Source organism: Taudactylus pleione, unplaced genomic scaffold (genome assembly GCF_031769625.1).
Source record: "Taudactylus pleione unplaced genomic scaffold, aTauple2 ptg000490l, whole genome shotgun sequence".
NCBI classification, from domain to species: Eukaryota; Metazoa; Chordata; class Amphibia; order Anura; family Myobatrachidae; genus Taudactylus; species Taudactylus pleione.
Window position 1 is genome coordinate 108,003 of NW_028284892.1, and position 27,836 is coordinate 135,838.

Here is a 27,836-nt window from a genome sequence, read left to right on the forward strand (position 1 = left end):
CGGCGCCGGCTAAATTCCGGGTCTGACCCGGATAGGAACCCTGTTCCAACTCCGGGTCAGCCCCGGAATTTTGGTTAGAAAGCAAACAATGCCCTAAGCTAGGACATGGGTGCAGAATAGGAAGGAGAGGTGACTAGGCAGGACGGGGGGAGATGTACTAAGAGAGTGATAAACTACCACCCAATCAGCTTCTAACTGTCAGTTTTCAAACACAGCCTGTAATGTGACAGTTAGGAGCTGATTGGTTGGTACTATATCATTCTCCACGGCTTAGTACATCTCACCCAATGCGTTTCTATAGGTACAACATGAGATGTGATTGGAAGTTGGGGGTCTTCTTATACATTACACATTCCATTCAGATTTCTCTCACCAAGATCGGGGCAGATCTCCTGTACACGGATAGAGACGTTCTTCTGATCGGCTGGGTTATGTACTGCACACAGGAGCTCAGTGTCCCAGGGCTCCGGCTGCAGTGACACCTGGATGGTGTCACCGTTATTATACAGCTGGTACTCAGAGTCTCTGTGTCTGTACATCCAGGTATAGGACAAGGCTGATGTGTTTGTTGGGACAGAACAATGGAGACTCATATTACACCAGTCACTGGTCCTCTTCTTCCATCCAATCCTTATAGCTGGGTGCGGAACAGGTTCTGTGATGAGAAATAATGTTACATATGTTATATACATTGAGTCATCTTTTCTACATACAGTAGGTTCACTTCAACATGACCTGAGCCGGAATCTAATATCCTCCCATTATTCTCAGACATGGTGGTCAGCCAATGATCTTGAAGTTGCAAATCACAGGATTGAAAATTGGTACTTTGGGTACTTTGGTTAAAGGATAACTTGTGCCCACATAATAAATAAAACTTTTGTTTCTTGTTGGCGCATATATGATAAAAAAAAAAAAAAAAAAAACAGAAGTGCCCTTTAAATAAAATATGATAAATGGTCACTGTTAAAATAAAGAATATAAAGGTGCCCCCTTAAAACTAAACATATATAATATTTTATTAGGTCATGTCTCCTTTTGTAAAAATAATAATAATATAACGGAGGTTAGGAATAGAGCCGACGGCACATAAACTTCCAGTCAGGGATAGAGGGGTTAATAAAGTTAAAAATGTTTGTTGACAGTAGTAGGCAGATGCGATAGGACGTTAGGTTAGGGGCGGGGTTAGTGAGAGGGTGTAGAGAATCTACTGTGGTAAAATCTGCCTCTTTGAATTGATCTCCCACCCTCCCTCCCCTCTTGTGTCTTGTGTCGGCTTTATTTCATTAGCAGGGAAAGACCGGCAATATTGAAGTGTCCATCTTGCAGCAGTAATAGCTGGATTTCACCCTATTGGGGTCAGCGGCACCTCTCGACCGAGCAGGATGAATGGTGCATTGGCATGGGTGTTGGGGCCGCATCACTTGCTCTGAAAGGGATAGTTGGCCCTTGCAAGTTTTTAAGATCACCCTACCCTTATCTGGGATAGTTGGCCCTCACAAGTTGTGATTTACTTCCGGCCTAAGACAAGTGGACGCTGGTTAGTTGCCGTTCTTTCTCCTGCCACCATGTCTACCTTGTAACCAAATAAAGCTGACCAATTAATTTAAACGGCATAGCTTGGTCTCCTGTGTTTATTTTAGTTAAGTTTAGTTTAAGTTTATGGGTCACAGCTATCATCTGACGATAGAAGTTTAATGAAGACATCAAAAAGAAAAGCTAATTTCCTAGTCCAATAGCAAATAAAAGGAAACAAATCGGATGTTGCGATCACAACTTGTTCTGGCAACGCAATGAGCTAAAAAAGGCTAAAAGATCTGGGATATAGATCAGTGAACCTCCCCCCCCCACCACCAAGCCTTTCCTTGCATAGCCCAGCTCCTTCCTACTTTGTAATAAAATGTGGTTTTTTTAGCTTGTAACACCCTTGTGAATGGCCTGCTGACATGTTATTACAGATAGAGGCCTCTTTCATTGATTAGACATATAAATGTAATTTACAACTGAGGTTACGGATAATGTGTGGCCCTATTGAAGGTTAGAGAGCCATCTTATGTGGCCCCCGAAGTGTATGTCTTTACCCATCACTGACCAAGATAAAAGGCAGAAAGCAGGAGGCTCCTACAGTATATGGGGTAACCTGTAAATACACCTACCCTCCAACATGACCTGTTCCATTAGGTACAAAACACTCTGCTCCTGGACTTCCCACCTAATGTATGATTGCAGTCACCTGTGTTGAACTAAGTAATTGATGAGACAGATGTTTCAGCACAGGTGACTGCAGTCATACATTAGGTGGGAAGTCCAGGAGCAGAGCATTTTGTACCTGATGGAACGGGGCATGTTGGAGGGTCTGAATACGTGGCCAAAATACAGTAGGTCACAGCACGGACAGCTTAATGGCGTACATTTAGGCTATCTAGATTGATGCCGTCAAATTGGGATCTTCAAACTACTTTTTGTTAAGGACTTTTTGGGCCTCATAGCAAAATTTTGAAGCGGTTCTAGATACTTCTAGAGAGACAGCCAGCGCTACACAAGAGCTTTTTACAACACTGGAAAACTAATCCATTTTTTTCTGTCTTCTATATAAACCGAACATTCAGTTTTCCTGCTTATTTTGTCTCCAGAAATTTTAGGAAATCTGGTGGCACAAACACCTGGGCTGCCTTCCCCGCAGAGCCTGGTATGGGGGGTGGGTAACACAACAGGGACAGTTTATTTGCAGTTGGCATCAGGGTGACATCCTAGTGAGCAACCTATTGCTATCATGTGATGTGCTGTCACTGGAAGAGACCAAACCACCAGATACGCAATTCCAAGTGTAGTGTCCTTACATCTATTCACATAAATAATAAACCCGAATGATGGTGTAACGTAGGTCAGACTGTTTCTTACTCTCCATATGTACACTAGGATAGAGCCTATGTCAGCTCACAGCAGCATCAGCCAATACACAGGGGTCACATTAATAAGCTGCACCTGCATATACACAGGTGACAATGTGATTTTGTGGTCAGTAACTCACATGTATCTTCCAGCTACAAATCTATATGAGGCCCTTTATGATTAGTCCTACTTACAGTAATAATGTGTCTGCCATTGATGTTATTATTAGAGATGTGCGCCGACCCTCGTGTTTTGGTTTTGGATCTGGATTGGTTTTGCCAAAACCTCACCTCCGTGTTTTGTTTTCGTGTTTTGGTTCTGGATTTTTTTCTTAAAAAAAAAATCATAAAAACAGCTAAAATCACATAGAATGGGCCTGTTTTTGTTCCTACAATATACTTAACCTCAACATTTATTTCCAGTAATTTCCAATCAATTTTGACCACCTCACAATATTATTTGATTCATCTAGTTAAGACCAAAAGGTTGCATCCAGCTAGCTGGCTGACTAAGCTAAGTGACACAGTGGGCGGCACTAACATGTGGCCAGGGGCTGGCTGGCAACTTTTAGTCTGGGGGGCACATACAATCAAGTGGCCCGGGCTTTTCTATCAGCACATGGCAACTTACCACCTCTTCTTACCATTCTATCCCATGGTAACATTCTGGATCACAAGTCTAAAGGCCCCCATACATGGCACGATATACGTGCCGATCCGACGGATCAGCACGATATAGGTGCTATATCGTGCTGTGTATGGGCACGATATCGTGCTGCGTGCTCCCGCGGGGTCGTACATAGCATCCCCAGGTCTTCCTGCAGAACCATCTGATCTGGGATGCGATGTGCGATCCCATTCAGATGAAGGAGGGGGAAGCCGGCATATCGTGCGGTCTGCAGGGACCGCACGATTGCCGGTGGTGACAGCACGATCCGTCTGCTGACGGATCGGCAGTCGCACTACATGATGCATTGCACCGTGTATGGCCACCTTAAAACTAGAGGCACATTTACTCTATTGCACAGCCCAAAACAATCAGGATAAAATGAAGATAAGTTTTTCTAAAACAAATTACTATCTCTGACTGCATCTTTATAATCACCCAGAGACATAAAAAATGAAGTATGTACAGCACGGGATGTAGTCAGGAAGCCATCGGTCACATACATACAATTACACACATACTGTACATACAGACACACTTAGGACCTCATTCAGAGTCGGTCGTTGCGGCCGCACGGTCGTACACAGCCGATGTTCGCTAAACTGCGCATGCGTAAAGTTCGCAATGCGCGTGCGCAAACTAGCTGCTGCGATCAGAAATTTCTCTCTCCTTGAACACAGCCAGGTCGGTAGTTTAAGTGACAGGATGAACCGTTTGTGGGTGGTAACAGGGGAAGGTGCTTGAAAACGAGGAGTGGAGATCCGAACGCAGGCGTGCCTATTATGCGAACGGCGTTTAATGGGAGTGCATAATTAACAAAGTAGCGTCATGGCACACGTTGACATGGGAGGTTTGAAACACTGACTTGATCGTAGTGCTTGAGAGGGTATGGTCAACCTTAAGCTCTACGACCAGTTTCCGATGGTTCCCGATGGTCCGCGATTAATCCTTATAATCCCAGGAGATGACGTGTGTGGTGAACGAGAAGGGGGCGTGATGTAGTCTTATGACCGCTTCTTACCCTCGGTCGTTCAGCTAACGATCTCATCTTAGGACCGCAACTTGTGATCACATCATTTGCATATCCGGGCCTCTTTCCCCTAAGACCATGCGGCCGCAACGACCGACTCTGAATGAGGTCCTTATTCACAGTCACACACATTCATACAGTCACACACTAATACACACCTAGTCACAAATTAACACACATACATACATACATCACCTTACAGGCAGGCAGGGTGCAGTATACTCACTTTCTATAGTTACTGTCTCCTCCATCACCTCCTCTCTCCCTTCATGATGCTGGCCTGGCCTCTGACTGCCGTGTAGCTCTGCCCCCTGTCCCGACTTCGCCTCCCTGTTAGTGTCAGGACTGCGACTATATCAGTACATAAAGATAGACTACTTTTTCCCCAAGTTCCATTGTGGTCGTTGGAGGAGCTATCCTGCTTGCTGGCATGCTGCTCATTTAGGGGATAGAGGGGCCTATTCATCATTACTAAACTTTCCCTGGAGGTAATTAGGTTTAGAACTGGCATGGAGTTCTACCTAATTACCAGAGGAATTCATCATTCCTCCTCTCCATAACCATCTATTCCGAAAAGCTGTCATGTTTGCGATGACAGCTTTTCAGGAAATAGATAGTTATCCCTCTCTACACTAACTTTCCGCAGCTGGAAACAGTGCTGCGCAAGCGCTGTTAAATTCGTTCACCCAGCACATGTGCAGCACTACCTACACATGCGGTAAGTTTGTGTATCCTCCCCCCCCGCTCACCTCCACCCCCCTTTAGCACTTACCTGTCTGCGCAGCAGCCGCCGGCTCCGTCCTGCTGGTCTGTCACATGGTCTCCCAGCACACCACAGTACAGATTAGAAAAAAAAAAAAAAAGTTTTGCTGGGAGAACAGTGGCCGACCAGCCTCCGGAGCCAGAGGACGCACCAGAGCGCCGGAGGAAGACGTCGGGGGACCTGTCCAGCTGGCAGCAGGTAAGTTTCACCTGCTATTCGCCACCTCACAGTGGCGGATAGTACCTCCATCAAATTCCAAAAATTCATAATTTTCGGAATTTGATGAATTCCATAATTTCCACATCCCCATACTAATGTATGGGGAGTGTGGAAATTAACGCAGGGGGACTTAGCAAGGAGATATCAGTGTTATCTCCTGTGTTAAGTCTTCATGAATACTAAAATAACGTTATTTAAGGAAAAGGTCCTTAAAAACGTTAATTTAGTGTTGATGAATAGGTCCCTACGTGTTAAAGTGATCATCTGTTTCCCAGGTGTCGTCAGGTTGTCGGATTCCTAAATTGCTCATTATTTCAAACCTGATTCCATTTGGGTCACATGTTCTGAAACTTCCTATGGATCACAGACCTCTAATATAAAGCCTGTTACTAACTGTGTCTCAGTGTCTGTGCAACGTTGCTTTCAGGTCTTTTCTTGGACTCCTTCCAGATCCCCACTGTGCCTATGGATTGCTGTGGACTTTGTTATATTCCAGATGAACTTCTGATGCCAGTTACCCGCTGCACTACAGAGCCCAGCATTCCTATTTCCTAAGTATTGCTTACTGTTCCATCACTGTGGTTTCACCATTTTGCTGCACTATTTACTTTGCCTGTTGTCTTTCCGTTCCTGTGGATATTGAACTCATCCTTCTTACAGTTGTCAACTGCACCGTTAAAGTGTCATCTCCGCATCACGGGGCTCAACCCCACTCCGAACCCTAGCCACACCACAGGGCTCAACCCTGCTACAATTTTCTCCACATCACGGGGCTCAACCCCGCTCCGATCCCTAGCCACACCACAGGGCTCAACCCTGCTACAATCTTCTCTGCAGCACGGGGCTCAACCCCGCTCCGAACTCTAGCCACGCTGCAGGGCTCAACCCTGTTCCGGAATCTCATCGCATCACAGGGTTCAACCCTGCTACAATCTTCTCTGCATCACGGGGCTCAACCCCGCTCCGAACTCTAGCCACGTTGCAGGGCTCAACCCTGTTCCGGAATCTCATCGCATCACAGGGTTCAACCCTGCTTCAATCTTCTCTGCATCATGGGGCTCAACCCCGCTCTGAACTCTAGCCATGCCGCAGGGCTCAACCCTGTCCTGGAATCTCATCGCCTAACAGGGCTTAACCCTGCTCCGTCTTCACTATACCACAAGGCTCAAGTTTGCTTCATCTCTCACTGCACTGTAGGGCTCGGCCCTGTCCCGGAACTATACTATTCTGCAGGGCTCGCTCTGCTCCGGATTTCCATTACTACAGGGTTCTACCCTGTCCAAGGTCCTCAATGCCATCCTGAGGTGTTAGCCTCATAGTAGACTCGGGGTTCCCTGCCACCTTAGTACTTATATGCTAAAGACTGCTTATATATATTTGGGGATTCTCTCCTATACTTATTGTTGCATATATAAATCTCTGTGCTGTTTGAGACTGTATATGAGACCTTGCTGATTATAATTCTTTTGGGAATAAATTCTATTTTACTTTTATCCTGTGCTACTGAGTTTCATGGAAAGGTCATTCCTAAGACCACCCCAGTTTATTGTGCCTAGTAGGCCTGCCTCCCTCCAGGAGTCTCAAGTGTCAGCAGCCGTGACAGTTAGCCTTCTTCGAACTGCACTGTGACTGGGGATCCGCTGCGAGGGGGGGGCCCTGGGTGGTGACATGCACTCAGCACAGGGAACAGGAGGCGGAGCAAGAGGTAGGACGTCCGATGGAACAGAGGACCAGCCCCAGCCGACGGCCTTCCACAGCCTGATATGTATATGCAGAGCACGGCTGCGGGCGGCCCTGGACCACTAAAGTTTTACCGGCCCCCCGGCCCAGCCCGCCTCTGCATGTGGCAGTTCAGTTTCTAATTTCCAACACAGATACAGTGTGGGTTGGATACACCAATAGTGCATTTACTGTGACATCAGTGTCGGCAGAGCGGGGTTGCTGACTGTGTCCTCAGTACATGGAATGGCAGTGCTGCGGTGCTGGCAGTGTCCTCAGCGAAGGGTACCGGTGATGTCGGCAGTGTGGGGGTGCCAGCGGTGTCTTTAGTGCATGTTTGCTGGCTGTGTCGGCAGTGCGGGGGTGCAGCGGTGTCTTAGTGCAGGTTTTCTGGCTGTGTCGGCAGTGCGGGGGGTGCCAGCGGTCTCTTTAGTGCAGGTTTTCTGGCTGTGTCGGCAGTGCGGGGGTGCCAGCGGTCTCTTTAGTGCAGGTTTGCTGGCTGTGTTGGCAGTGCGGGGGTGCCAGCGGTCTCTTTAGTGCAGGTTTGCTGGCTGTGTTGGCAGTGCGGGGGATGCAAGCGGTGTCTTTAGTGCAGGTTTGCGGACTGTCGGCAGTGCAGGGGTGCTGGTGGTGTGCTCAGTGTGGGAGTGTTGGCAGTGTGGGGGTCACTGGCGGTGTCCTCAATACGTTGGGCAGCAGTGCAGGAGTGTCAGCAGCGGTGGTGTCGGCAGTGGGGGCTGCTGCCAGTGGTGGTGCCGACGGTGTCGGCAACAGGGGGTGCCGGTGGTGTCAGGCGGCGGGGGATGGCGGGCGCCATCTTTTTATCCTTTGTGCAGTTTTCAATGGGCTTAACGCTGATTGGCTGAGAGCCGTGACAGACGGCTCTCTCAGCCAATCAGCGTTAAGCCCACTCAAAACAAAACCTTTCGACTCGACAAAGTGGTCGTGAGTTTTTGCCTCGGGTGAGGGATCCGGGGCAGGCAGGGAGATCCGAGCTGCACTCGGATCGCCCCGGATCCCCGAAATTATCTGGGATCCGAACTCGCTCATCTCTAGTTATTATAGAACACTCATGAATGAGGACTACGTACCATACACAGTGACATTATATGACGTGTGATGCTGTTCTCCATCTGTACATGTTATGGATACATCGTAGATCCCACTGTCCTCCATTCTCAGGTGCCTGATCCTCAGTGTGGTCCCATCGTGCAGCATCTCCAGCCTCTTATCAAACTTCTTATTCTCTATGTTGAGGTGATGATTGGTGTAAATGGCCATTATGTAGGTTTGGAAAGTCCAGTACACTCTAGCTACAGAACATGTCCTATCCACAGACTGTGACAGATCCACGGACAGGTTTATCACACAAGTCACATGTAGAGGGACGTCCTGTTCTCCTGTACACGGTATATAAATGGGAGAATAGGTCGGTCAGTATATACATACACAGTGACTTCTCCATATACAGTTATTTATACTGTATGTATATAATGTCATTACTGCATGATGGGAAATATTAAAGATGGATGCCACAATGATACGGTTATTTCATTCCTTCTTTGCTGACCATGTTCAGAGCGGTCAGGTGTCTCCAGAATAGATCCCACACAGGTGTAATGTCACCCGTACAGTGGGGCCTGATCCAGCACAGGATGGAATCACAGAGCCACATGTGAGCAGCTTTGTAATTCCGTCCTTGCCATTATGATAATGCAGGAGGTGGCGTCATGGCTCCTGCATCCATTACTTATCAGAGCTGCATTTAAGAACGCAGCACCAGATTATCTGCGATAACAACAGCCGGCTAAGTGACCCACAGGGTCAGCAAGAACAGCTGCCGCAGTTACAACAAAGATGCCAGGACGACGTAGATCCTGGCATTTTCCCTCCCCCCTCACGGCAGCAACACACCTCAGTTTCGGGAAGCGGAGGCTGTTGCCTCCCCCTCCAACCCACAAACTGCAGCAGAATGTCAGTCACCGAGTCTGCTGCTGATCTGCGATGGATCCCATGTGCAGTACGGCATCAGCACCTGCACACATTGCCAACCATCGGGAATCTGCGTTCAGCAGTGCACATACATACATACACTGGGTCTCATTCAGACCCGCTCGCGAGCGCTGTACGCTCGCAAGCGGGTCGATGTTGCCCAAATGTACATGCGCACGACGGAGGCGCCTCCGTCGTGTGCATGCGCGAGACCCGAATAACGACGGGGTAGCCGTCGTTATGGGTCTCGCACCAAAGGAGGCGTGCTGTCGATGGTGAGTGACAGCACGCCCCCTTTGGTGGGCGTGCCGGGGGCGTTGCTGCCCAGACCCTACCGCAAGGGTCTCGTCGCAAGCCCGATGGTCGCAATGGTCTTGACCATCGCGACCATCATCATGGACGCTCGCATAAGCTGTGGGTGGTAACCCACAGCTATGCGAGCGTCCAAAAGGCCGCTTCGCAATTAAAAAAAACACGCCACGATTTAAAGCAGGCGCTCGTTCAGAGTGTCCAGCTCTGAATCAGGCCCACTGCTCAATAAGGCCCAGAGACTCTCAGCACATGGTTACCAAAAGTATATAAACAGTGTTGGTGATCTAGGCAACGACCGGAGCTGCCCTAATGGCAGCCAGCAAGTAACTCAGCAATATTTTTAGGTTGAAAATAAATATAGATTCAATAACATATGAAACACAACAGCCAGCCATAGCAATTATATATGAATCAGTGGCGTATCTATAATGGGTGCAGTGTGTGCGGGGCACACGGGCCCCCTGGCCCAGGGGGGCCCCGCGCCGCTCACCCTGCACCCATATTAATTTAAATTAACCTGTCCGATGTCCCACGTCGGGTGTCTGCGCTGCTCAGAACACTGGAAAATGTCCGCCGCACATGCACAGTAGACTCCGGGCACACTCTATTGCCCGGAGTCTACTAAGGCTCCGGTGGCTGGCAAGTCGTGTCAGTCAGCTGCCGGCCACCGGGGAGAGAGGAGGGGGCCCCGCACAGGGAGTTTACACGGGCCCCCTCCTCTCTTAAGACACTCCTGATATGAATTATTTTATAAGGTGGATCCAGCACGCTATCCCCTCCTATGCTGGCCCTGGTCTTTGTACCATATGAAAGTGGGGTGGGTACCGCTGTTGCTGCTGTGGAAGATGAAGGAGGAACATCCTAAGTTATGCAAGTGACTCACAGCTCTATCATCCAGTAGTCAGGTCCTGCTATGGGGAGGGAGACACTGAGATTTGTCATACTGTACGCATCAGGCACTTGTGCCCCCAGAGTGTATATAAGCAGCAGTGCTCACACCGTAGGCAGGACACACAGCATGAGGTCTCCCTGCAAAGCCCCTCTCAGCACCCATAATCACATTGCAGAATGCCATTACATCATCGGGATGTATTATAGACATACTTACCGACTTTAAATGAGCCTTTTCCAGGAGCAGCCCGGTCATCTTGGCTTCGGGGGGCGGGGCCAGGCTACAGTTGTCATTGCTGTAAAGCCCGCGATTCATTGGTCCACCAGAGGGCATGGCTAAATGATGAGATTCACACCGGTTAGCTCCACCCCCTGCATACAGACCCGCAAATTTGTCCTAAAATCTCCACATTCTGCCCACTTCTTGGGATGCGGGAGATTTCCCTACTCTTTCTGGGGGTGCGGGGGGTTCCCCAAATAAATTGGGAGCCTCCCGGCAGAGTAGGCATGTATGATTATAGAGCACTCGCAGGGACAGTCGTTCCGAAAGGAGACCATCCCTGCGATGTGCTGCGGGGGCTGCCATGCATGCACAGTCCTGCTGACCACACACACACAGCGCCCATTTCCGGGGGAACCCTTTACTGGCTGAATGCGAGATCCTCAGATGGCGTTAGCTGAGGGGGCCAATCTCCAAAGTGCTTTTACCAAAAGTTGGTAAATATGGCAGCATCATATCCCCCATAGAAACCTAGAGGGGATGCGGTTGCCGGTGGGAATTGAGGGATCACAGCAGGTATTGGAGATATTTGCTGCGGTCGCTCTGTGATACATCTGGGGGAAATGTAATATTTGCTGTTTTGGGGGGATTATGTAGCAAATGTACAATGATAAATGAGCCCCTATTACAGGGAAACGCTAGGTGCAGAGAGAGTCAGCAGCTTGTCCTAGCCTAGTGTAGTAGCCCCGGCTGTAAGTGCTGGTGCTGGGAACATTCATTTTGTTGTCAGTGGGGTGAGGGGTGATACACGGTTTATTTAAATTTTTTCATTATTAGTTATACTTTTTGTATCTCACAACATCAGTCATCATCATCAATATAATCTCGAGTATTGCACATCACCAGCATATAATCATTGCTGTACGCATTCACAGGTAATGATGTGTATTATGTGTATGCGCTGATGCACACGGATCTCTGCATGCCATGTTTATGTGAAGGTAATATGTGGCCGCGTTTTAAAATCCAAATTTATCAGACTTTGCATCAGCCCCTTAGGAGCCCATTTATGAAGAATCACTCACTGCCATCTGGGGGCAATCGCATTACAGTATGTGATAATACTGCCTGGATGTATTATACAGCACATGCAGGGGTGAGGGCTCCAAAAGGAGTCAGTGGTCTCTTCACTCTTCCATCGAGACTCCTGCACATGCGCGGTGGACTATGCCGGGGAGTATACTGCGCAGGGTCTCCGCGTGTCCTAGAATCCATCCTGTCCTCATGGGCACAATGGACCACAGACCGAGAAATTTCATTGCCCAAACATAACTGCAAGTACTCTATACCTCCCCCGATATATAGTAGGATACCAGGCCTATCCCCTGTGTTGGCATTCACCCTGTTCACACCCAGAGCACTACAACGCCCAGCATTACCCTAAACTCCAGGCTGCTATAATCCACTCAGATTGCCTACCGCTGTTACACCTGAGATATTCCTGTGTCAGCGGTTGTTTGCTGCTCTATCAGATTACAATAAATATAAGAACTGGATAAGATGTACCACGTGTGGCCTAACCTATGTTACACACACAGCACCACCAGTACCTTGGCCAATACATGTGCACCTGGGTTTAACTTCTCATCTTGAGGACTCCTGCACTAAGCACATCCACTACACATACCTGTGACCGCTTTATACAGGCTACTGCTATCTGCTGTCATCCTACTACTACTACTATCTGCCATCACTCTACTACTCTGCTACTATCTGCCGTCATCCTACTACTCTGCTACTACTATCTGCCATCATCCTACTACTCTGCTACTACTATCTGCCGTCACCCTACTACTCTGCTACTACTATCTGCTGTCATCCTACTACTACTACTACTACTACTATCTGCCATCACCCTACTACTCTGCTACTACTATCTGCTGTCATCCTACTACTCTGCTACTACTATCTGCTGTCATCCTACTACTCTGCTACTACTATATGCCATCACCCTACTACTCTGCTACTACTATCTGCTGTCATCCTACTATGCTACTACTATCACCATACTACTCTGCTACTGCTATCTGCCGTCACCCTACTACTCTGCTACTACTATCTGCTGTCATCCTACTACTCTGCTACTACTATCTGCTGTCATCCTACTACTACTGCTACTACTACCTGCCATCACCCTACTACTCTGCTACTACTATCTGCTGTCATCCTACTACTACTACTACTATCTGCCGTCACCCTACTACTCTGCTACTACTGCTACTACTGTCTGCCATCACCCTACTACTACTATCTGCTGTCACCCTACTTCTCTGCTACTATCTGCCGTCATCCTACTACTCTGCTACTACTATCTGCCATCATCATATTACTCTGCTACTACTATCTGCTGTCATCCTACTACTATGCTACTACTATCTGCTGTCATCATACTACTCTGCTACTACTATCTGCTGCCACCTTACTACTACTGCTACTACTATCCACTGTCACCCTACTACTCTGCTACTACTATCTGCTGTCATCATACTACTCTGCTACTTCTATCTGCTGTCACCCTACTACTCTGCTACTACTATCTGCTGTCATCATACTACTCTGCTACTTCTATCTGCTGTCACCACACTACTCTGCTACTGCTATCTTCTGTCACCACACTACTCTGCTACTACTCTCTGCTGTCACCATACTACTCTGCTACTGCTATCTGCCGTCACCCTACTACTCTGCTAATATCTGCCGTCACCCTACTACTCTGCTACTACTATCTGCTGTCATCCTACTACTCTGCTACTACTATCTGCTGTCATCCTACTACTACTGCTACTACTACCTGCCATCACCCTACTACTCTGCAACTTCTATCTGCTGTCATCCTACTACTACTACTATCTGCCGTCACCCTACTACTACTACTATCTGCCGTCACCCTACTACTCTGCTACTACTGCTACTACTATCTGCCATCACCCTACTACTATCTATCTGCTGTCACCCTACTTCTCTGCTACTATCTGCCGTCATCCTACTACTCTGCTACTACTATCTGCCATCACCCTACTACTCTGCTACTACTATCTGCCATCACCCACTACTCTGCTACTACGATCTGCTGTCACCCTACTACTCTGCTACTACTATCTGCTGTCATCCTACTACTACTACTACTATCTGCCGTCACCCTACTACTCTGCTACTACTGCTACTACTATCTGCCATCACCCTACTACTACTATCTGCTGTCACCCTACTTTTCTGCTACTATCTGCCGTCATCCTACTACTCTGCTACTACTATCTGCCATCACCCTACTACTCTGCTACTACTATCTGCTGTCATCCTACTACTACTACTACTACTATCTGCCATCACCCTACTACTCTGCTACTACTATCTGCTGTCATCCTACTACTACTGCTACTACTATCTGCCATCACCCTACTACTCTGCTACTACTATCTGCTGTCACCCTACTACTCTGCTACTACTATCTGCTGTCATCCTACTACTACTACTATCTGCCATCACCCTACTACTCTGCTACTACTATCTGCTGTCATCCTACTATGCTACTACTATCACCATACTACTCTGCTACTGCTATCTGCCATCACCCTCCTACTCTGCTACTACTATCTGCCGTCACCCTACTACTCTGCTACTACTATCTGCTGTCATCCTACTATTCTGCTACTACTATCACCATACTACTCTGCTAAATGCTATCTCCCGTCACCCTACTACTCTGCTACTGCTATCTGCTGTCATCCTACTACTATCTGCCATCACCTTACCACTCTGCTACTACTATCTGCCATCACCCTACTACTCTGCTACTACTATCTGCTGTCATCCTACTACTGAGGCTACTATCTGCCATCACCCTACTACTCTGCTACTATCTGCTGTCATCCTACTACTACTACTACTATCTGCCGTCACCCTACTACTACTACCTGCCATCACTCTGCTGCTACTACTATCTGCCATCACCCTACTACTCTGCTACTACTATCTGCTGTCATCCTACTACTACTGCTATTACTATCTGCTAACAGGTATTTCTGTGTTGCATAGATTGACATACAAAATACTGTGCATTCTATACTTTCTCAGTGTCATTGCTGTTCTGTAAGTGGAACATGGGAAACGTGTGCTCCTCAGACTGATATCTGCATAGGGATCTAAGATTCAGACACAGAAAAACCCTGGATAGTGAGGATTGGACTGATATTGCAACTAACGTGGCTTCCAGTTCCATTTGTGTACGCATCAAAGAAAACACCTATAAGCTCTTTCATAGATGGTATTATGTCCCGTCAAAGGCTGCCCAACATGTTCCCAGATGCCCCTAATTTGTGCTGGAGACGTGGCAGTGATATTGGAACTTTATTACACACTTGGTGGACCTCTTACACAACTCTTCCAAAAGCTTTTTTAAAAATATGGGATCCTTGGACTACAAATTTTTAAATACCTCCAGCATTTCTATAACACCTGGGGGGGGTCTATTCATCTTCACTTAAATGATATAAAATTTGGTGAAAACATAATGTTAGGTGTCAGCCCCATTCAATCAATCTTTGGAGGGTTACAGGGGGGAGGGGGGGGGAGCATTGGCCACAGACAGCGGCGGCCGCAGGTGAGCTGGATAGGACACCAGGGGCTAGGATGGCCGGCTGGATCGATAACTGTCGGGCACTGGGGAAAGGGGGGGGGGAGTAGTCAGGCCAGATTTGACACTGCCGGGGCGGGGGATTAGGTGGATCGTACACCGGCAGCCACTGGGGGGGCTGGATCGTACACCACCAGCCACAGGGGAGGAGGGGGGACCGGCCAGATTGAACAGTGTTGGGGGGAGCCGGCTTGGAGAGAGACCACTGCAGGGGAGTGGTAGCTGGATTGGATGGCTCTGGCGACAGTGGAGTAAACAGCAGCGTCTCAGCTCCCAGTACCAGCCGCTGCCAGCGGGGAAGGGGGGGGGGGAGGAAGAGGTGAAAGACAGTGGGGGACAGAGAGGGGAGAGACAGGCAGCAGTGAGGAAATCCTTGTGGATACTTCAGCTCCAGGGGCAAAGTATCACTTTTCCGAAAAGCTGACTCCGCAAAATGAGCAACTTTTCGAAAGTGATACTTTTGTTAGGGAGACATGATGATGATGATGATGGTGATGATGATGGTGATTGATGGTGATGGTGATGATTATGATGGTGATGATGGATGGTAATGGCCTCCGAACATTTCTTTGAACTCGCAGGGAGTTCAAAACATAATAACTAATGATAATTATGGAATGATGAATAGGCCCCTTGGCCTTAAGTATGCTCTTTATTAGTTCTATTATTTCTATTTCTATATACATACATCTAGGTTTTTAGATGTACTTAGAGTTTTTCCGGAATCCAATTATGTCACAATCATTTAACTTTCATTTTCCTTTCGTTCCTTTCTTCCCCCCATCGCTGTAGATTGCCGCGTCACGTCCCTTTCTCTTTTATTAAGTTATTCTCTTTTTTACGTTTCCTGATTACTTATTGATATTAATAAATGTGGATGGAACAAGTTTATGCAATTAATATATTACCCATGCGAGATGCTAATTTCTTTCTCCGATTGTTATTGTATTGCATATGTTTGATTTATCGGTCCCCTGCGTGGGTTCCTCTGTATATTGTCTGTCATCTGTTGATTAAAATAGGATTTAAAAAAAAAAAAGTGACACGTAGAAGCGCTATCAGCGTTCGTCTGCGACTTTATGAAAATTCCACTACAAACTCCTCTCCTTGTGTACATCCTTGCGGCCGATTGTGCAAGGACTGAGACATCCACTATCGGCGCCCGTGCACGCTGTAATACCGACTGGTGCTTCCTTATACGCCAACATTGGACGCACCATGGAAACTTGCACCAGCCCTATGGCAGGTGATGCATTGCTGTATGAACATGGCCTCCCGTGCCTGCGTCTGTGAACGCAGCCACTTGCACTGACACCCGCAACGCTGCCATAATATGCCCACAAGACTGACTTTTTCTAGCCACTTCCCAGTCACCTCCCAGGAACACCCGTCACTTTTACACCACATTTCTGATACCGTCTTTACTGAGCGCAACAGCACCATAGTGCGCACACTCTGTGTAACACCCACCATAGTGCGCACACTCTAACACCGACCGCAGTGCGTACCCTCTGTGTAACACCCACCATAGTGCGCACCCTCTGTGTAATGTATGCACTGTAGGGGTTTCCAGAACTTTTTGGGCACTCGCAGTTGCACATCGCACAATCATGTGAATATCAGCAGGGGGTGCCCATTGCGTGCGGCTAAGTATCAGGTCGCTGTGATGGTAAAATATTGTAGCTGCGGAGCAGACACCCTCCTCAGTCATTGTGGGTATGACAGTCATACAGTACATGGCAATGACTCATAAGAGGAGCGTTCTGGTGACCTAGAATATATACAGTATGGAAGCTGCGGTTACTGTTATATACACAGCAAGAGAATACAGTGCAGAAAAGTGATTGGACCAATTATATATCACAGTGTTCGTTGAACGGATTAGCCAATCTGTGGTGCTCTGCCCAAAGGGGAGGCGGGAGATGGGAGAGAACGCACAAGAGGAGAGATGGTGGGGGAAAGAGGGGAGGAGTAGAAAGGAGGGGGGAGGGGAGGTCAACATTTTAAAAATCAAAAGTAAATTATACGCACATAATTAGAGACTAGTGATGGCATAATAGATACATTACATAGCACCTTGAGGCCGTGATGTTTAGTAATCAGGGTGCACCCAACCTTCCTTATTCTAGGCTTCTCACTTGTACAAAGAATGGGTTTATGTAGGACTGCTTCTAAAACAGGATCCACTATATGTGTTATTACCATTGTATATAATGATGATATTTTTCTATTTACAAGGGCTTTATTGTTCTGTAAGGCAAAAATGTTTTATTGCCTGACTAAACTGATAGAGAAATACGCTTATCACTCAGAAATCCTATAATCACCCGGAAACTGCACAATCTCAGGAATCTAACATGGTTTTTGGTATAAAAACTCATCTAAATGATTTGAATCTCAGCACCATTCACATTTCTAACACTGACACAATCCCATTATATTAGAGATATAGGGATCAATTCAATTTCACATGAGGGGGTGCGAGTTGCTGCGTACTGGGCAACTCTTTGTTCCCTAGGGGCATATTTATCAATCATTGGGTTCTGGACCCGATAAATAAAATATCATATCCCCCACTTATCGCACATCTCTGCGGTGTGTGAGTAGGGATGAGATCGCTAATGCAATCACATCTCTTCTTGTTCGGAATCCTGTGGGGTGACTGCGCATGATGCGATCAGCTGAGCCCACCTGCGCGGTTCATCATTGCCAGGGAGGGATCCTAAGGTTTCCTCTCCCGGTAGTTTTTGCGATCTATAGCATACAGGCTACAATGGCGGTTACCCGAGCTAAGGCCCACAATGCAAAGCATTCCGGAGCTTGGTAACTTCACCAATAATTCAGCCACCATGGGGCAAAAATAAGGGGACAATAACTGATATCTCCAATTTCTGCAGCGGTCCCATGTACATACATTTGGGGGGAATTTAGTATTTGAGCTTACCCCCGGAAAACGTGTTAATTTATATATAGGCCCCCAGTGAGAATAGCAGTAATAGCAATAACATACTATAATGTACCAAGCATGTTCTATACCAGACACTGACCCTGAGACAGAGACGATCACAGCGGAGAATAGGACACTGAGGGTTATACCATTATGTAGATGCATGTTGTGTCCCTTAGAACAGAGAGAATGAGAGAGAGGGGATGTGCAGTAAGTGTGTGTTAGACAGGAAATAACATGTGATTTAGTTTGTGGTATGGACACACAGGGACGGATATAGATTTGGACGCATTTTGCAATCTATAAAAGAAGCTGTTAAATGCGCCCAGTGTAATGGGAGAGCAGAAAATGGCTGCTGAAGGCCATGTTGTGTGCAGTGCTTTTATGAACGTGCCAGGGCATTAGATAGTGGTCAGCATTAGGTGGTGGTCTGGCATTGCAATAGGTGGTACAAAAGGAATGCGGAAACTAGGCACGCCATAAATCCTCAAGGCGTTGTCTTTAGGTATATACGCAGGCCTAGTTTGTTATACCTTTCTCATCAGTATTTAACCAATAGAGTAGTTGGAAACAGATTTATTATACCCATATTTGTAAGTGATGTTTGGAGGGATTCAGTATGATATACCGCCGGCAGCGGCATCCCAGCAGCAGTGAAGATCCCGATCGTCCTAAGGTAAAGTATAAACTAACCTAATCCCCCCCCCTAACCCTAAGTCCCCCCCCTGGGAACGAAGGTAAGTACACCACGTACTTCTGTAAGCGAGTGTCAACAAAAAGAGAAAGATTACTAGTGAGGGACCCAATACCTGAAATAATAGGACGCCCCGGTGGATTGGCGAGTGCTTTGTGGATTTTGGGTAAATGATAATAAATCGGGGTGATCGGGTGAATAGTGTAAATAAAATCAAAAGTCTCTCTGGATATCACGCTGCATGACTAAGCGTCATCTAATAGATCTCTAAGTTCCGCCCTATATCCATTAGTCAGATCATGAAGAAGTCTAGAATAGAAAGACTGGTGCCCCAACTGTCTAAGAGCTTCTTTGATATAGTCCTCAGTATTCTGTATTACCAACCCACCAGCTTTATCGGCTTGTTTGATAGTCAGATTCTAATCTTTGGTCAGTTTTTTAAGGGTCATTCTCTCTGACATCCTGTGGACGCTCAAATCAGCTCTACAGACTGCAGGGCACCTGCCAGGAGAGACTAAAGGATGCTACGTCACCGCTGCAGGGTGCTGTTCCAAGCACCCTGCTAGCCAGAAGCCAGGGCCGTGGGGCGGCAACAGTACAGCCCACTGACCCTTGCACTCTGTGTGGCGGCACCGGTTGCAGACCTCTAGTTACGGCCATGGGTATAAAGTACTCTTTTGAGGGCCTAGAATTACAATTTGCCTACCCTTAAAAATATACTTCTACCAGCTTCTCGGCTATAACATTTCCAAGCTTCCATTGCACTGAATTTTATCTGTTCACAGCTGTGCATGAGGCAGGCCTCCCTGAAAGATTTAGCATTGACGTTAAATAATAAGCTTGTCAAACCATGACAGGTATTATTCACAGCAAGTCCAATGTGTTCTGCAAGGTCAGTAGAACTCGTCCTGCTCCATTAAACTATCATACCTAGGCTTGCCCGATCAGCTCTTTAACTCGGGGCACGTGTGGGTTACACAGGTTCTGTGGATGATTAAAAAATAAACCAGGTGAAATGGAGAGTTGAAGTCAGCCAGCCACAGAACCTGTGTAATTCATATGTGTCCCGGATTAAAGGGATGATATGGCACGCCTATCTATACCTGTCATCACAGCTCATGTCATGCAGTGTTGACTTGTAAGCAGTAGCTGACCTCTCATACCTCTGTACTGCTGTCTTGGCGACGAATAATGTGTTCAAATACTTGTAGATCAGGAAGAGGTGTGATAAGCATAGTGTCTCTGACCAGCTAAAATAAAGTTTGGTTAGAACATTTGAGGTTTCTTTGATGATAGAAAAGTTTGAACAAAACACAGAGGGTTATAGCCAATCGCGAGATTTCTTGTGGCAACAATATTAGTGTGGGAGGAGGGAGGGGGGGGAGAGAGAGAGAGAGAGAGAGAGAGAGAGAGAGAGAGAGAGAGAATGAGAGAGAGAATGAGAGAGAGAGAAAGAGAGAAAGAGAATGAGAGAGAGAGAATGAGAGAGAGAATGAATTCGTGCAACATAACAAACCCTATGCTGAAGGCATGACAAGCCCCTTGAGAACAAGGGTACCCAAACGGAAGATCCAACAAGTCTCGAATTGGAGCAGCCTTGCCGCTCTATTTCCACCCTGTATAGATAGTGGGACCAGATCAATCATCCTATACTTTAGTGTAGTAAGAGGATGATGGGCCTGGCAAAAATGGCGAGCAACAGGCTGTTCACTGTTGCCAGTAAGGATAGCTGCTCTGACAGATGATCTGTGGACTGCCATATGTTCCTTGAACATACGTTCCATTTTACCAATGTATGACAGACCATAGGGACAGAGCAGCTGATAAATATACCTCCCAACATATTCAACTTCAGTTGTGGGTCTTCCGCACACCTGAAAAGAAGGTGTGGCCTACTGGGAAAAGGTGGCGCCGCCATGCAGTCTTGGAGATGCTGGGCTGCCCCCAGGCTCTCCCTCACAGCAATACGCATGGCATCTATTCACCCGCTGCTCTGCAATGATATGCAGAGCAAAGGTCAGGGAGATCTCCCCCAATTTCCTCCCACCGCGGGACACTGCGGCCCACGGGTGGGACAGTGGGACTGTTCCGCCAAAAGGAGGACAGTTAGGAGGTATGCAAGTGGGATAACCCCTGATCTTATGCATCATTGTATACAAGCTCCCAAAATACAAAACTTGCACCCATCCACCAAATTACACACCTGCGCTGTGCTGACCATCTCCCCCAGTGTAACCAGCAATACAGTGATGTGCAATTTAGGCTAATTATTTTTACATTTCATAGTTTTCCTGACATACTCGCCATAATCTTTTTTTGAAGGTGGCAACTTTGGCAGAAAATAACGTAGTTGCCCTTCCCTGGCCAGGTAACAGCCCAGATCATACATGCCTACCCTCCCGGAGTTCGCGGGAGGCTCCCGATATTTCAGGTAACCCCCCACACCCCCAGAAGGGTAGGCACTTCTCCTGCATTGCGCCCACTTCCTAGTGAAGTAGGCCGAATGGGGAGACTTTTAGGGGCGATCAGCATTGGGGGCGGGGTCTAATGACGCAATTCTATGAGAATTGCATTATTTAGCCTCGCACCCTAAATAAAATATGTGTTGTTGCGGCTTATTCCCGCAAGAGAGTGGGGCTTAATGACGCAATTCTGGCCGGCCCCGCCCCCTACTCTTCCCCATGCTTCTCCCGAGGAGGAGAAATACAAAGTCGGCAAGTATGGCCCAGGTGCAAATCCAATGAGAATCTCTGGGCAGTTGTAAAGAAAGAACTCAGGAAGAAGACAAGCACCTCTAACACCAAGATCCAATTAGCCCTGATATATTTTCCGGGGCAAAAAACGTGGATTTTTCACTGATAATCCCCTTTTTTCGACAACTTGTTTTATCACCCCATCCTACTTGTTTGGGCACGCAAATAGGATGAATCGGCCGAAAACACATAGAATAATGGTTATAAACAAAAGATATACATAATAGTTGTAAACAGCGTGTCAATAAAAGTTTTATAGAAAAAAAAGTGACTGTTTTGATTATAATGGGTGTGGCTGATAAGTGTGATGTACAGTAATGGGTGTGGCTGATAAGTGTGATGTACAGTAATGGGTGTGGCTGATAAGTGTGATGTACAGTAATGGGTGTGGCTGGTGTGATGTACAGTAATGGGTGTGGCTGGTAAGTGTGATGTACAGTAATGGGTGTGGCTGGTAAGTGTGATGATGTAATGGGTGTGGCTGGTAAGTGTGATGATGTAATGGGTGTGGCTGGTAAATGTGATGATGTAATGGGTGTGGCTGGTAAGTGTGATGTACAGTAATGGGTGTGGCTGGTAAGTGTGATGTACAGTAATGGGTGTGGCTGGTAAGTGTGATGTACAGTAATGGGAGTGGCTGGTAAGTGTGATGTACAGTAATGGGAGTGGCTGGTAAGTGTGATGATGTAATGGGTGTGGCTGGTAAGTGTGATGATGTAATGGGCGTGGCTGGTAAATGTGATGATGTAATGGGTGTGGCTGGTAAGTGTGATGTACAGTAATGGGTGTGGCTGGTAAGTGTGATGATGTAATGGGTGTGGCTGGTAAATGTGATGATGTAATGGGTGTGGCTGGTAGGATGTTAAAGTGCCGCTTTGAGGTATTTTTCTATGTTCTATATAAATAATATAATCCCATCCATAACATGGTGCGCCTGCTAAACGCTTCCCTGCCGCATAGATCTCTGCTATATCTTTTACTTCATTAAACAGTCTATATGGCCATATATGAATCAGTTGCTTGTATCTACAATAACATGTAAAGTTCCTGAATGAAATGCTCAGCTGGATGGTCTGCCAGGTCCTAGAAGCCCCTGGTCCTGCAGCTCATCTGCTCTCCAGTATAACGAGGGACCGTCACTCTGCAATTCCCCTATGTGTGTAATAACGGGTCTCTCCTCTGCTTTGTCACCTCAGGAACGTCCATTCCGAGTCATGCTGCGGAAACATCCAATATACGTTGACTGGATGCTCCAGGTATTTCCTATATTTGCAGCATTAGTAACAATAATGTCTCCCCATAGGGATAGGGCCGTGTCACCCAGAATAACAGATGTCCTATGGCAGTAATGCAGCCACTAATATCATTGTCACTTACTTGTATGTCCATCAGATGACTGACACCCAGCCAATTATTACTAGCGAGGAGCCACGAATAGTGTAAATAATACGTCAGATCTGGTGGCAAATCCAGGGAACGGCCACATTGCTCTTCAGAAGGCTCTCAGGAATGGTCAGAAGACTGTATGGAAGACTGACCAAGGGACTCCATCAAATATTCCAATAAAGACCCATACAATATGGAGTTGTGGGCTGTAATTCTTCATATATCGCCGTATTGTTTCCAGACATTGTCTATGGTCCTGGGCAATTACCCATGAACTGCGTCACACTTCTCGATGCTCATCATGGCCAGATACAAGGAGACAGCAGCTTCATTTCACAGACAGGACTCAGTAAAGAAATTATATAACAGTGTCCTTAAGATATAACCTGCGCAGGATTACATACACAGTATTTACAGATAGAGGTTCCATATAAAGACGCCCCTAACGTTTATTTCTATAGCACCTGTATAAGCCGCAGCTCTATACAATTGGGGATAAGCCCCAATACAACAAATTGTTAGATGGGACAACTCCTGGAGAGTCCACTAATCACAGGAAACCATTAAATGGGGCGTTTCACCTCAACATCGCTGCAGTAAGGGAACAAGAAAGAAAACCACTGCAAACAAATAAGGTATTATGAGCCTACTGGTTCGCAACAAAAATACTATCTGGAACAATCTGTGTGTCATCTGTAATCAGGGCGGCTCCAGGGGGAGCCACGTCCTGGGCAGGATGGGACTCTAGCGCCCCCAATTCCTGCGCGCGGTCGAAAATGGGGGAGTGGCCTAATTACCATCGATCACGCCCCCTAAATTATGTTATTTGGAGGCATGCCTGTATGGCACGCCTCCCAGTAACATCAGGCTGGTGGCGAGCCCAGCACTGCGTCAGTAGCTGGGCTGCCCCCAAGCTCTCTTCCATTCCTCTTCTCCAGGGCTGGCACTGCCACGGCAGTCGAGGTACCCAATATCTCGACCACCTGTGGTACACTTCGTCCCACGAGTGGAACAGCGGGGCAGTGCCCGAAAAACAGGACTGTCCTGCTGAAATCGGGAATGGCTGGGAGGGGTGCGCCTTCTATGAGGTGGCGCCCAGGGGCATCTTTAGAGAGGAGGGGGCCCCCTGTGCATTCCCCCTCCGGGGCCCCCTCCTCTCTTCCCGGTGGCCGGCAGCCTACTGATGCGGTTGGCCAGCCATCGGAGCATTAGTAGACTGTTGGCACTAGAGTGTGCCCGGAGTCTACTGCGCATGCGCAACACACCGGAAAAATGCCAGCCGCACCCATTTTTGCAGCTTTTTGCACAGCGCTGACACCGAGCACGGGACCTCGGAGAGTTAAGCTTTAAATAATATGGGTGCAGGGTGTGCAGTGCAGGCCCCCCCCCTGGACCCAGTGAGCCGTGTGCACCGTACACCCTGCACCCATTATAGATAGGCCCCTGATGGTGCCCCTGTTCGACTGCACTGGTCGAACATGCCTCGAGCCAGCCCTGTCTGTAATACAGACCATATTGACTTTTTTAGGAGGGTTGACTCACCATGCATATACCCGCTCATCATGTAGAGCACCCCAGCTCCTGCTAACCCATCAGCCCTCCATGAACTGGCACATTACTATAGGAGTGTAACATAAGAAGTCCTTCCACAAGCATTCTGTAATGTTAGGAGCACCAGCATGTCCAAAACAAAGATACCATACAGGGAATAGAAGCACCCTACACCGTGATGCCACCTGTATAGCATTCCCAGTTGGCAGCACACACATACAGTATGTATAAAATGGTTTCCTGAAATGCAAAATGTTCCTCCATCAAATCTACAAATAAATGTGCAGCAGGCTCCAGGGTTCTCAGCACCCTGTGCCGGCCCTTTACGCGCGACCAAACTTGGGGGCGTGGCCTCATTACAATAGGCCACGCCCCTAAGTGACGTTATTAGGAGGCGTGCCCTCCAAATAACGTCATGCTGGGGGTAAAGCCCTCTCCCGACAGTGAATGGATGCCGCGCGCAGCATCCATTCACACTCCTGGGTCCGGCACCGCCGCGGTGGTGGGGGTCCCCAACCTCCCGATTTGACCACCCGCATGCCACTTCGGCCCACGGGATGTTGGGGAGGGGTGCGCCCTCTACGGGTGGCGCCCCTGTGCGACCGCACTGGTCGAACACCCCTAGGGCCGGCCCTGAATGACAGCACAGTATCCTGATGAGAACGGATACAGGCCAAGAAGCCTGGACTACAGTCAGGGAATGGATTGGCCATAGGCCGTCCCGGGACTTTTTCAGGTATACTGATGGCCGCACAGAATAGAGCAGATTCACATAAAGCAATTCCAATATTGATATAGTTTTAGGAGAGTGTGTAGTTCACTTCACCCAAATGAACTGGATGGCATGTATACATCAGTAAGAGGCTTATATTAAATGTGGAAGCAACTTCCTGAGTGAACTATTTGCTGGGGTAGCCAAGGAGTAAACGATAAGCATGATATACTAATCCAGGGGTTCCCAAACTCGGTTCTCAAATCCTAACAGTCCAGGATTTCAGGATATACATGTTTGTGCATAGATGGTGTAATCAAACTGAGGTACTAATTATGTCACCTGTGCTTAAGAATGGATATCCTGAAAACCTGGACTGTTAGGGTGCCTTGAGCAGTTTGGGAGCCACTGTACTGTACAGCATCTTAGCGGAGGACGTCGCTGGACCTCGCTGGCGAGATAAGTAATGATAAATACCAGTGTCCTATTCGGCTGTATCACTGTGATACTAAACTAAATATGCCGCTGGTATTTAGGTTCATTGTTAAATGGGGCCCTATGTAAGACACTTCCCAAAGCCTTTTGTATTATATACAGGAGAGACAAATATAAGAAACAGACTGGCCTGAAGGTACATTTAAACAAAAAAAAAAACCAGGGAACCAGACAAGTTGCGGCTTTGCGGATGGAGAACTATCTTCTGTTCCATAAAGAAATGTTGCATAGTGAAAAACGAAGACAAAAAGCAAAAACCACATACAGACATGACCAAACAGAATCACGATCAATGACAGAACTACCTGTTAGGCTGGGTACAGACGTAAAGATTCTGGTCCTCATTCAGTTCCGCTCGCAATCGGGTTGATGTTGAGGCACTGTCAGGTCGATGGTGAGAAATTCATTCGCTCCGGGGCTCGCTACAAACGGGGCGGCTGTCGATGTTGATGTGGGCACAGCTTAGCAAGCGGCCAGGAGGCCGGCTTTTAAAAAAAAGCGGCCGCCCTCATTCAGAACGAGTGCTCGCTTTTTGCGAGCAGCTCTGAATGAGGGCCTCTGTCCAACCATCCAACTAGTTGATTGGTTGGAATGAAAATCTGGTAACGTATGGGAGTAACTGATGATCAGCAATTTGCTCCTAAATGCCAGTAAACAGATGAAAATGGTCGGTCAGACAAGTTTGTTAAATGTTTGATCTAAACAATTTGTTCAAACAACAGTTTTTGCCCATTTTCCAGCGTTTGGGAGCAAATTGATGATTGTCATTTGCTTTCATACCTTATCAGATTTTCATTCCAACCAATCAACTAGTTGTCTGGTTGGACAGATAATCTTTATGTGTGTACCCAACATAACACAGGAAATGTATTTACTACAATGTCCCTGTGGCTTCCAATACGCGGGCCACACAATGAGAAATCTTCATGTCCAAATAAACAAGTGGCTAAGAAACATCAAATCAGGCTTCCAGCCTTCACTTTATTTAAGATAAGGTCTCATCAAGTCCCATTTGAGCATATATAAGTTCACACGCATGTTACACCATTATCATTGCACTGGCATGTAGCGGCTAATATTGTTGTTGAAACAATGGAAGTTGCCATTCTAGTATCTTAGTGGAGAAGTTTTCCCTTTGGCCACGTTGCGCCCATAAGAAACAATCACATTATACCGATCATGTTTATAAATTATCTCCGAGGACAAATATTCCTCCAAGCTGAATGGTTGCTACGGCCAAATAAACCACTAGTCCACTATTCTATGTGACCTAAATAAATCCCTGCAAGTCTTGAGCGTACGTACATACAATACATATGTATTGTTTCCACAAGTCATAGTGGCCTCTTTACATAAAAAATAAATAAGACGGGGGCGTGGCCTGGCAGCCATTGAAGGAGGAAGTGTGGTAGCAGGGCTCCTGTTCTTTCTGAAATATATCATCTACATTCCTTCCCTGCCTGGCCCCTGAGACCTTACCAATGCCCTACCTGAGTTTCTCATCAGGCACATAGCAGGCAGTGGTGATTTACAGAGCTTGAGGATGCTTCCTGCCTCCCTAAAGATTGAGGCCTACTGTCCTCATTGGAGCCGGGACCTGGATTTTTGCAGAGACCCAGGCACCCTTTGCTGTGATCCCTGGCTCCCCAGCTGACTAGAGTCACTCAGGACTGAAGACCCCGCACTTACCTTGCAGCTGCTGACAGTATCCCTGCTCCTGTGTACTGGGTCTGGAGGTGCCAAATCTCCAGAGAAATCTTTAATTTATACACTCACACTGTACCTCAGTCTTAAAAGTACTTATTTTTGTCAGTTGAGCGCCCTCTTGAGGATTTTTACTGTAATTGCTGGACATATTAAAAACCTCAGAGCTGACTTTCATTATCATATGTAATGAAGAC

At 47.2% G+C, this 27,836-nt stretch overlaps 1 protein-coding gene across 1 annotated transcript; it reads right to left on the reverse strand.

Moving 5' to 3' along the window:
- Window positions 1–338: 338 nt before the first annotated feature.
- LOC148502559 (SLAM family member 9-like) lies at window positions 339–27,817 on the reverse strand. Its single transcript, XM_088449619.1, has 4 exons — window positions 27,714–27,817; window positions 27,625–27,665; window positions 8,381–8,689; window positions 339–655 (listed from the first exon to the last, which is right to left on the reverse strand). Exons 1-4 carry the CDS (start codon window positions 27,815–27,817, stop codon window positions 339–341), a joined length of 771 nt encoding a protein of 256 aa, XP_088305745.1.
- Window positions 27,818–27,836: the final 19 nt, after the last annotated feature.